The 12,299-nt window shown below is 50.3% G+C and overlaps 1 protein-coding gene across 3 annotated transcripts in view; it reads right to left on the bottom strand.

Moving 5' to 3' along the window:
- LOC119457907 (beta-1,4-glucuronyltransferase 1) overlaps nucleotides 1-12,299 on the bottom strand; it is a 414,428-nt gene that overhangs the window by 349,626 nt on the left and 52,503 nt on the right. For all 3 annotated transcript variants that reach the window (XM_049670520.1, XM_049670519.1, XM_037719672.2), the window contains exons 4-6: nucleotides 11,619-11,808; nucleotides 10,529-10,949; nucleotides 9,763-10,035 (exon numbers count right to left, since the gene is read on the bottom strand). In XM_049670520.1, coding sequence (XP_049526477.1) covers nucleotides 9,763-10,035; nucleotides 10,529-10,949; nucleotides 11,619-11,808 — 884 coding nt within the window. The remainder of the gene's footprint in view (nucleotides 1-9,762; nucleotides 10,036-10,528; nucleotides 10,950-11,618; nucleotides 11,809-12,299) is intronic.

The raw sequence follows: 12,299 nt of genomic DNA, 5'->3' as shown, positions 1-12,299 counted from the left end.
TATGAAGAACTTTATTGGGTCCTGAAGGTCAACCCTGGGTTGACGCAGGCCGCTCCCACATTGGGACTGCCAGGCCGAGCCCTTCAGCCACATCGCGGGCCTTCTGGACAGCCCGTAATTGGTCGGAGAGTGATTCACAGTGTAGCATTTGCCGCCACCATTCTCGTTCCTTGCCACAGTCGGTGAAGACCGCGGGGCACTGCCAAGGCATGTGGTCAAGAGTAATGATGCCATTGCACTTGTTACAATTGGTTTGAATTTCCCTCTCCGGATAGATCCTGTTAATAAAATCGGGACTTGGGTATGCCCTTGTCTGTAGCAAACGTAATGTGACCGCTTAGGCTCTGCAAAGCTTACCGTGTGGCATTGGGCATTCCCTTCTGCTTAGATAATAATGCTTCGTGATTTCGTTATAGGTTAATAATCGATCCCTCTGTTCCCCGGGTGAAGTGTAAGTTGCTCGATCTTGAAGAGCACGGCTAGAAAGTCCTCGTGCTGCTTCATTTGCCACCTCATTGAGGTTTCTCCGAGTTCCGTCCACCACTCCAAGATGTGCAGGAAACCAGCGGATTTCTATCCTCTCACGGCTGACCTTGTCTAATAACCTCCGTGTTACATATCCGTTAGTAAAGTTGCCTATGGCTGTTCTAGAATCGCTGTAAATATGTGTCCACCGCTATAGGTGCAATTTCTCTTATTCAACTTGCCTAATTGGGACGGCGTCCCCACATAATATAAAAAATGTCGCAGTTTCGCCCGAAAGACGAAGCATCGATTGCGATAGCAAATTAGTAGAGAGCTATTCGGAGTAGGCATAGTACTTTTATCGGCTGCATACACTTGGACACATTCGCTTACTAACTGAATTAACAATCGTGGTGTCAACGCGCACAAGCAAACATGAATAGATCACACTGAATGACCGCAGACAACGACTGTCAAAACGCTGGCAGCAAGCGCAGCTGCCGCTTCGGGCGAAGGTTCGCGCGGTCTATCGCTTCAACAGAAACTGAGCGGCGAATGCACAGCGCATGCAAAGGTCAGAGCCGTGTGGAGATAAGAGACGGTGCGGGCGACCGCCACCGCCGGGCTAAGTTCAGAGGAGTTGTGCAGAGGAGAAGTTGCTGGCAGAGGAGAAGCTGCCCCCCCCCCCTCCCTCCCCGCGCAGCCTTCCCGCTTTCTTGCTTTCGCGTGGAAGATTGAGTGGCCAGTTCCCCTTGCGCCCGGTTGCAAGATAAGCATTGGGTGAAGCAGCACAGCGTCACCCCGCCTCCCTCCCTCCCATACCCCCACGGCCTTTCGCGCGACGGTCGCGTTTGCTTTCCGCCGTGGGTTCGCTCTCCGTGATAGCGCGCGTCCCCTGCGCGCTTTTACTCGCGCATACGGCGCGCGGCGACGATTTTATCGCCCTTGGACTTTATGCGGAACCTCACGGCGACGCAGACGGCAGAAATCCAGTTGAAGTGTCCATATAATTGCTATCACAATAAAAAAATATGTTCGTGGAATATAACACGAATCTTATACGGTTTGTATATGTGCGATGTGTACTTAAACATGGTTCCGGATGCTTGGAACAATATTCCAGGTAATAAGTACAGACTGATACCTGATGCACGACACGGGGAACACACAAATCAAAGAGGAGGAACAAGAAGAACGATTGAGCGTCCCTAATAATGAACCAACTATATAGGCCCACAATATGTCTTGCTTAAAAAAAAAGTACAGATGTGGGGAACAGTGCTCCAGATAGCAGTTACTATTTCGCCGCAACACAGTTCCATATGGTCGTAAATGTGTATTTGAAAAAAAAAGGTACAAGGTTCCAATCTATCTCTTACTGTATAATTTGCGGTTTTACGTGGAAGCTTAAATCTAACTGGGCGGACAATGTAAGAGTGCACGGTGCAGTTGACATAGCACTTAATTTCGCTCATCAATGGCCACTTAACAATGACCAGAGCACGCGCGAAATTAATTACATCAATATTTTGGATTTTTAAAAGCTTCAATTTCTAAACGCTGTTCGAAATACAGAAAATGTTTAACAAATTGTTCACCTTTATTTCTTGCCATTCAGAGCATACTTGTGGGAGAACAAAAAAATTACATATTTGAGTAAACCTTAATTGTTCTAGTCGTTAATAATGATTATTCCGTTTGCTGAATTATCCACATCCGAAAACTGGCTCAAGCGTATAAGAAAAAAGCTACTATAGGTAATGCTCGTTAACTCTCCCGCACCTAAATGGGAGTTTGGAGGTGTCAAGCTCCGCGTTGATAAATGATGGGTTGGTCGTTACCGGGTCAAACAGGAAAACATGTCCGTAAGCAAAGCTTCAATCGCAGTGCCCAGAGAGGAAAAATTCGCCCCTAAATCATTTGTGAAACGTCATCGCTTTCTTGAGGTTTGCCTCTCTCTCGTACAGACGCAACCGTATCGAGTTTCCGTTTCCTTAGTCCACGTTTTTCTAATATACATGTCGTGTGTGTCTTTTTCTTTTCTTTTTTTTCTGCAAATTTTGATTTTTTTTTTCAGGCAGTTTTTGCCTCCTGTATGCCTTCCCATGTACGCGTTTTTGTTTGTTTTTTCGTACAGTGCTAGGTATACGGATAAGTTATACCCAGACGAGTTTGCCATCCCCTTCTACAGACACAGTGATCCCAGTTTCAAGCTTTTAAAGGGGCCCTGACCCACCTCTCGGTCTTTGGTGAAAAAGCGCATTCCGCAGATAGCACACGCTGCTGTGAACATCTCAGCCAAATTTGGCAGTCGTGCGCGGCGCGTGGATCTCGCAAGCGAAGCGCGAAGTCACCTTTCTCTCAAACAGTCTCTTTTCAACAGAAGCCTGCTCCTCACGCTTTTCTGGACGCTTTATTTCGTAACATGGCAGATTCCCATACGCGGCTGCTATTGGCCAATAGCTGACATCAATCAAGAAGGGCGTTTGGATCGGTGCGCTTCTTCCTACTGTTGCTGCGCACATTTATTGACGCAGTTTAATAAACAGGCTGAAGTAAGCGAAAATCTGCTTTCTAATTTCGATAACGATTACGTACTTCCGGAAGAAGCCGAACATCATCTGCTCTGCCTAGCAGGAATTAAACTTCCGCCACCCTACTTATCGGTATCGTAGCCGTCGGGTCTCGCTAATTTCAAATAGTTTTGAACAGTCAACTAGTCTCGAACCACGCGAAACTTAAGGTCAGACCACACGCACGCTTGTCACACCACACGCAAAGCGCACGTATTGAGCAACAGAAAACCGTATCGGGAGGTTTTCATGTTGCTCTACAATTTTCTCATTTACACTTTTCATTAACTATATTATTTGAGAAGTTGATTAATTAATTAAGGTTAATTGTGTAATCACGCGGAAAATGCAAAAAATAATCTGATTATTCTATCGGTCAGGGGAACGCGGAGGAGGAGATCTGGAGAGAAAAAGACAGATTAACAAGATTTAGCGATATTACAAAATTCCATTAAAATCAGAGGCAAATATTACCACCGCCTCACACAAAACTGAACAGAACTGAGTCCGTTGCTTGGAGGCGATTACAAACAGAAGCCTATGTGAATCCCGTGCAGTTAAAGACTTTCTACCCCGAGATATACGCCAGCGATATATGCAAGCTATGCAAGTCTGCTAGAGCCACCCTTCAACACATGTTGTGGGGACTGTAAAGTATATCAAGAAAAAAAAATGGCAGTCTGCCCGGAAAATCTACGGGCGCGGTGGTCGGCCACGCTACTCAGCTCAGAACTCCTAGACCAACTTTGGGCCGTCCAGCGAGCCATGGATGCCGTGCGGGAGCAACAGCTCCCAGTGACCATCTAGGCGGCCCCAGGCCCGGGCCTCCCAATCGCCGGATTTCAAATAAAGTTATGTCACTCACTCACTCTCCAAGCGACGGCCAACAATCTCACCTTGGTTCTGTCCAGCTACGTGGCATTTGCATATTTTTAAATCTTGGTTCATGATACTTGGGACACCTTGTACATACTGAACGAGAAGGAAGGAAACGGAGGGGCCCGATTTTAACAGCGGAGCTGTTTAAGGCCGAGGTTGAACCGTGCCGAGCGTTGATCAGTTTTGCGAAGCGTGCGCCAGCCACAGGTGGTCGGAGAGTGGCGAGGATGAGAGAGGGAGAGCGCGCGCCGAGCGACAGGTGGGCGGAGCCAAGGAGAGAGAGATGGCGGCGTAGCGACGACAGGGGTTCGTATCCCACCTGCCGCCAGTTGTTTTTTCACGCTCTTTTCATTTCCATTTACTTATCATTTTCTTTAACTCAATTAAGAGCTACCGATAATTTCCGCTATGCTGTCCTTGGTGTGCATCATCAAGAAATGCATCAACTTTTCAATTATAACCTTGCAGCAAGCACAGATACCTCTACCTTGAAGTTTTATATAACACACACGCTTTCCCAATCTCTCCCATCCTATCTCTATCTCTTCCGGTTTCCCACACTTCACACACATACATTTTTTCCCACTTTGACACGCTTAATGCTCACGCATTAAAAGTACCGCACATGTCTAATTACATTTAAGCATCCCACACCTCTAATTGTGTCGCAGTGGCACATCCGCCCCTTCACTTGTTGCTCCCATTCTCCCCAGCATTCCTCTCCCTTCCCCACCATTCCCGAATCCCCGGTAAAGCCGAAACTGCCGAAGACTCCTCCTCCTCCTCCTCCTATCGCCCTCTACTACGGCCACGGAGGTCAGCCTCAAAGCCACGTTCGGCACCGAAGGCACGGCTGTGAACGCCAGCGCCACGCCGACCCGCACTATGGCGGTCCCCAGTCACGCCACCAACGAACGCCACCGCCGGAACCCCGCAAGTCTCCTCCCGTCCGGCAAAAATTCCTTGGCCACGTAGCGACGAACAGGTGTCGCGGACAGCGGCTACTAGCGCGCGCCTGCCCCATCCATCAGGCAGCGGTGGAGGCACCCGTTTCTGGAGCGATAGCAACGAACCACAAAACGAGACCTCTCACCCTTACTATCTCTAGGTTCGACCTTACATACGTTCAACTTTCTCTCTCTCTCTCTCTCTCTCTCTCTCTCTCTCTTTGCAGGTCACTGTTTGTTTAGCAGTCCCTTCTTTCTTTCGCTTACTGTCATTTCCAGTCTACCTCTGCGCCTCAGGCTCGTCCGAGGGCATCAATACATGGAAACGAACCACGGGCAGGAATACAAGTGCGTGCATCTGTGCTGCCTATCCCTCTCCCCGCACGTGCGTGCGTGCGAGCGCATCTACGTGTGTGAATGTGTACGAGTGTTTGTGCGTGTATGTGCCCGAGTTTGTGTGTGTGCGCGTGATTGTGTATTTACCTGCATGTAAACGAGTGTGTACGTGTGTCTGTGTGTGGTATCTGTGTCTACATACTGTACATATGCGTGTACATGCAAGTGTGTGTGCGCGTGCGTGTGAGAGAAAGAGAGAGAGAGCGTGTGAAAGTCGAAAGAGAAAGCTATAGAAGAATGAGATACAAAACGGCTAGAAGAAATGGATGGTGCTTTCACGGGGTCACGCCAAAAGTTCCTGCGGTCGCGGATAGGGGGCGCGGTAGGCGGGCGCGTGCGCTGCTTTTGCTTCACCGCTGAGACATCGTCGATCACCTGTCGTGTCCGCGCGAGACGTGCACGCGTTCCGTAGCACCGCACGCACCAACCCCCCCCCCCCCTCACCCCATCCCGCGGATGAAGGATCCTCTGTCAACACAATGACGCGCAAAAGAAAGTCGGCGAGTGAGCGGTAGTCTGCAAGTTTACAGGCGCCGTAACCCTTCACTTGTACAAAATTCTAGAGCACATTCGAACAATTTTTGCTGAGTTTCTAAAGCGTTCAATAAAGCTTATTCGGAAAAGCTACTGAATATCAGTTTATACAAATTTTGGAGAAAGACGCTCGGCTGTAAATGCGAAATGTTTCCAATTGTTCCACGCGGTCTCTTCATATCCCTGTGAAGACTCTATATTTATTTACAGTTCGAAAAGCAATTTCCTCAATCAGAACCTCATATTTGATTGAATTAGTGCGGTGTTTTTCCATTGAGTCTGAACAGCACACTTTCTCCGGGCAGTGCAGACTAACGGCAGCATAAAGGGGAAGAGGAAGGGGGAGGGGAGATGTTTCAGCAAAAGGAATAATGAACCTGGGGTGGGACGATGGGCCTCCCTGCGCGCTTACTTTTGTCAACACATCCTCATCATCATCAGCCTATATTTATGTTCGCTGCAGGACGAAGGCCTCTCCCTGCGATCTCCAATTACCGCTGTCTTGCACTAGCTGATTCCAACTTGCGGCTGCAAATTTCCTAAACTTCGTCACCCCACCTAGTTTTCTGCCGTCCTCGACTGCGCTTCCCTTCTCTTGGCATCCGTTCTGTAATTCTAATGATCCGCCGGTTATCCATCCTACGCATTAAATGGCCTATCCAGCTCCATTTTTTTCCTCTTAATGTCAACCAGAATATCGGCTATCCCCGTTTGCTCTCTGATCCACACCGCTCTCTTCCTGTCTCTTAACCTTACGCCTAACATTTTTCGTTCCATCGCTCTTTGTGCGGTCTTTAGTAGTTCTCGAGCTTCTTTGCTAACCTCCGAGTTTCTGCCCCATATGTTAACACATAAGTCAACCCATAAGTACCGGCACAAGCGTAGTACTATTTCAGCAATCAAGCGATACAAGTACAACACAAAGGTCTACAACCGAACTTTCATGAGTACAACACTTGGGGGCGAGACTTCTCCCGCGGATACAACACTGAGAAGAGATCCGCCAGAGCCTTAGGACAACTCAATGTCCCGAACAGGACGCGAAAAAGCCCGATTTACGCAGGAAACTCCATAACTCGCAGAATTCAGAGCCAGCCCATTAGCTAGATACACGGAGCACGGTATCCGCAATTTGTCCGCGCTGCGAGCAATTAGCTAAAAAGCGGAGTGCCCGGACGGCTCTTGCCACGGTCACTTCTTTCGGGCGTATATATACCATGCCAGCGCCCGCTGCGCCTGCGTCGAAGTTCCGAGCCGGAAAAGAATCGTGGCTCGGTTCAGAGGCCAGCAACCGCCGATATGCGGAAACGACAACGCAAGGTGTCCACCGCATTAATCTCCCGGCGCCCGCGTGAGGGCGCGCGCAGCGCAAGCGCACACACCCGGCAGTTTATCACAGGGTCGCAAGGGGAGGCACACTCGTCTGCTCCTGGCAGTTCGGCGAGCAAGCGGACAACGCAAAGGAGTGTTACGGGTAGTTCTCTCGATACCTCCAAACATTCGGCTACGGTCGGAAAGACGCGCAGTAAAAAACGTAGTTACAGGGATTTCTTTTACTTTTTCTTGCTCAGGAACAGGCGAACAGGAGGACGAGGCAAAGAAGTTTCGCTTTCAGTTATCTCTGTAGCTCCAAACATTTGGCTACGGCGTGTTCAAGGCCGGGTAGGTGTACTGTGATAACGTTCTTACGTGGTTTCGTTTTGCTTTTCTCGTTCATTATCTTCGTTTTATTGCGATAGCAATTATATGGACACTTCAACCGGATTTCTGCCGTCGGCGTCGCCGTCGTCGTCGCCGTGAGGTTCCGTATAGATAAAATCTTCGCCGCGCGCCTATTGCCCGAGCGGAAGCGTGCGGGGACGCGCGCTATCACGGAGAGCGAACGCACTCAATCTCCCACGCGCAAGCAAGGAAGCGGGAAGCCAGCGCCGGAGGGTGTGGGGGGGGGGGGGGGGCGCACTTCTACTCTGCCAACAACCGCGCTCGTCGCTCGCCCGCACCGTCTCTATCTCCACACGGCTCTGACCTTTGTATGCGCTGTGCATTCGCCGCTCAGTTTCCGTTGAAGCGATAGACCGCACGTACCTTCGCCCGCTGCGGCGTATGCGCTTGCTGCCAGCGTTTTGACAGTCGTTGTCTGCAGTCATTCAGTGTGATCTATTCATGTTTGTCAGTAATGGTCGGGCCACATTTTTCAACGCACGCTACACATGCAATGCTGCCCGGATCGGCAGTGCAGCGCTACAGGTGTGTCCCTTCGCACGCGCTGCCCACGGGAAGCGCTTCTCATCAACACCACCGTTTCACACGCGCCTTCTCGTGGTCATCGAGTCTCTCTTCATGTCGGTCTACTTACGCCGCAGCACACCTGCTTACTTAATCAGCTCATGTTTACTACAATTCATATTGCTACCAAAGCCGCTCACCTTACTTCGTATGACATTGCTGTGTTGCTATCGCGTTCATTGCTTCGCCCTTAGGGCGAAACTGTGACATTTTTATTGTTCTCCTCTCGTCCCCTGTTTAAATGTTTCACAGCACAAAGTCAGGTTAGGTTGAAACGCGAACAAGAGTGAGCAACGGCCTTAGATCGTGTGTCTGCGTTCCCACATTCATCGCTGTTGTCGGCACTGTTCTTGTCTTCGCTGTTCTTGCCGTCGTCTTGTCGTCGTCGTTTAGGAAGCGCACACATCCATTCGGTCAGTTTCGGTAGCGTTCACTCTCTTTATCCGTACTTCTTTAGCACTTCTCATTGGCTCAAGCGCGTGCGGACTTTGGGAATCGTTCAGCATCTAGCGAACAGGCGAACCTTTGGTACAGCTACGAAACGAAACGCGTTTACAGTGTAAAAGTATTAGAAAAATTTAGCGCTAACACGAAAGTTGCAATATCCACGTATAGCTCTATAGGAAGCCCCGTTTTCATCAGTACGAAGCCAAACAAGCGTTGCGGCAGTGCCCCCAAAAATATACGGCAGAACGCATCTCACAATGACTGTCGATGCTAACGCGATTAGCATTCGCGCTGCGTAGCGACACGCCGTGTTTCCGAAGTCACATTTCTTTAACATCAGTAGTGGTCATTCTGAGACTTTCATTGCTTCGGCTACATGCGACACACTCCGATACTGTCCCCACTTTGCCTATGGCACTCGCTTGACGTGCATGGTAGGCAACATGACGAAGTTCAAATTATCTGAGGCGCTTCGTCCTGCGTCGCTTTTACCGCCCCTACGTTTCGGGGAGCTGGCCAACTACAAACCGAATACCAACATAGACAAATTTTACATTATATTTAAAAGTCTACTTAAACACCGTACGTTTTCTTCTCCCTATCTCCCTCATTCAGGCTGTTTCTAAGTGAACGCCAGCTTTGCCCCGTTTCTGAACTACTTCTCGGACTTCACGGGACTCGCTCGATTCGCTAAATGGTAAAATTGGCATCCACCCGACAGCCTAGCGCAAAACGAGCAAATGAATCCCATACGGGTTACTGAGAAAGAAAGTGTCGCAGTTGCAGAACAAATCTTCCTGCTCGGGAAATCGAAATCAAACCAGGACGCTGAGCGGGGTTCGACAACCGATCGACTGTTTCTTCAACTACGAAACTTTGTCTGACGAACCCATTCGGGTTTCCCTTGTGCTTCGTGCCACGTTCGTTCAACTATCTGTGTAACCATTTATTTCGTTGTCTATTTATAAATCCATCATCTTATCCATTTGTTTATATCTATATACATGGCGCGCTACTTTCGGGTAGATTGCAACTGATATATATACACATGGCGCGCTGCTTCGGGTAGATTGCAACTCTTGCCTGTCACCGAATTTTCTCCGCCCAGTGGATTGCCGTGGAGCGTTGTACTTAATCGTACCGCTTTAGTTTGAATCACTCAAGCAGCGGACGAGCGAGCGCGAGAGAGAAAAACAAAAAGAAATATATTAAGTGTGTATAAGATAGACACCGACCTGGCTGATGCGGTTGAAGCCGTACTGGCGGAACCGCTCGTCGTAGAAGGGCGCCGAGTTGCGTCCGAAGTAGAACGGCTCCCAGGGGTCGCGCCAGAGCACCTCGAACAGCACGGCCAGCTTGTCGCCGGGCGGCTCGCGCTGCCACGCTTCGTAGTCGGTGTGCTTCTGGCACTTCCAGCACAGCTCCAGGTAGAAGGGCCGGGCGTCCATCGCCTCGACCCGCTGCAGGAGGGACGCCTTGTCCCGAGGCGAGGGCACGCCGTCGCGAACCTGCAGAGTGCGTCCAACAAGGAGATCTCGGGCAACGCCTCCTCGATATATAGCGCAAGACCGGTGCACTTCGATCCGTGACGTCATGCTACCTCTCCCGACGGCCACAGAATCTAATGGGGACGCTCCCGAGTCAGCCGCGGTGATTCTGACGTCACCGCTTTCGTCACGCGCCGGGCTTGGCGATGGAAATATCGGCTTGTTACTGTAGTTCCCAAGCGAATGTTTTACAAGCTTATACGGCCGATAAAACTACCATCCTTACTTCGTATAGCTGTCTACCAATTTGCTATCGCAATCGATGACTTGCTTATCATGAACACGTTTCCCAAGCGACAACGGCGATACATTAAAAAAAAAAGCAACGTTTTCTCGTCGTTGGTTTGTGTACTCGTGGCTGCGTGCGGTATAGTTCTCGGTCGTCGCTCCGTCATTTCAGGTTAGCTCGTGTCCGCGGCTGTATAGTGCAACCGCGCGCGAACCGACCTCTCACCTCGAAGGCCGGCGCCACGTAGACGGTCTTGTCGTCGCGGTGCGAGTCGACGAACAGCCGGTTCTCGCGGGCGAACGCCACGAACTGCCCGTGCAGGCCGTCGTTGGGGAGCAGGTCGACGTCGAGCACCAGCACGAACTCGGTGAGCGCGTTGCGGCGCGCCACGTTGCGCAGCAGGTTCACCGGGTACGACACGCCGAGGTCGTAGTTCTCCGGTCCGGGCACCGAGCGCTGGAGCCTCGCGGCCAGCGAGTCGCACGACGTCGACGCCCCCAGGGGCGAAGAGGTGGCGTCCACGGAGCTGGTGCCGCCGCCGCTGCTGATGCTGTTGTCGTCGGGCAGCAGGCTGGAACCGGCGTCCGGAGGTAGGTGCGAACCGGGGCTCTTGAGCGGGTAGACCAGGTGGAAGCTCGCGTTGTACCTGCGGGAAAAGCGTTTCAGGTCGAGATGAACAGAACTCAGTTCCTATACTGTCCGTCTACTGCCCATGGCTCGAAAGCCCTCTTCCATCGCACCTGACGCCTCGACTTTTCAGAAGTGTAGACAATCCTGGCAATCAATAAATCAATCAACAAATAGATTGATAGATTGGTTGATTGATTGATTTATGGAAGGTCCATTGATTGATTCATTCACTCATTCACTAACTGATTGGTTGATTGCCAAGATGGTCCATTGATTGATGATTGAGATGGACTGATTCATTCATTCATTCATTCACAGCCAGTAGGGCCAATTGATTGATGATTAAGATTGATTCATTCATATCCATTGCCAGAAGAGTATATTGATTGAGTTTCTGCCAGAAGGGTCAATGATGGAATTGATGGGTTGATTTATTGAATCAATTGTTCGCCGACTTATTTTCGGGTGAATTGACTGATACACCGATGAGCGATCATTGATTTGCCCTGACTGAATGATCTACCAGTTGACTCGAATAATTGATGGTTGGGTTAACTGACTGACTGCGTGATGGCCTATTGGTTAACGATCTTGCGCCCCATAACTGATTGATGTGACCGACCGATTAAACGATCGAGTGACTGTCAGCAACGTGCGCTGCGCGCAGCACTCCGGCGCAGCTCACCTGAGAGCGGGCACGCACCGCCGCAGCTGCACGAGCACCTCGACGACCAGCGACAGATGCGAGCGGGGCGCGAACACGGTGACGGCCAGGGGTCCCCGCCAGCGTTCGCTGAGCGCCACCAGGTAGTGCAGGTGGTTGGCCGTGCTCTGCGTCACCAGGGTCACGTCCGGACGCACGTGGTTCCGAGAACCTGAGGCAGAGGGAACAACAGCCGGCGTTTACGGGAAGCACTGCGCATGCGCAGCATTACGCCGTCACACGTTGGGTTCTTGAACCTCGATGATTTTCAAAAGTGTCTTTAACGGTGGAGCTGTTTAAGCCGCGGGCGTAACGTGTCTGCTGAATCCCGAAATGTGGACCGATCCTGGCGGTAGGGCAGAAAGGGTCCAAGCGCAATGGCACATACACCTGTGAACTAGCGAAGCTGAGCCTGGCTAGCATAGTTGGGACTACTTAAGCTTAGTCATTCATCGATAGCCAATCGATAGCCAATCAATAGCTAATTGATAATCGATCAATAATAAATAAATTCCGGAAAATGTTGGGGATGAGTTGGTAGTGCTTAGCCTAGCCCAAATACGTGACCAATACCTTGCGATAGCCAATCAATAGTCAATCAATAGGTAATCAATCATCGATCAATAATCAATAAATTCCTAGAAATGCTGGCGATGACTTGGT

This window comes from Dermacentor silvarum, chromosome 7, assembly GCF_013339745.2.
Source record: "Dermacentor silvarum isolate Dsil-2018 chromosome 7, BIME_Dsil_1.4, whole genome shotgun sequence".
NCBI lineage: Eukaryota > Metazoa > Arthropoda > Arachnida > Ixodida > Ixodidae > Dermacentor > Dermacentor silvarum.
The sequence above is the reverse complement of the archived record's forward strand: the minus strand, read 5'-3'. Positions and strand labels throughout refer to the sequence as shown.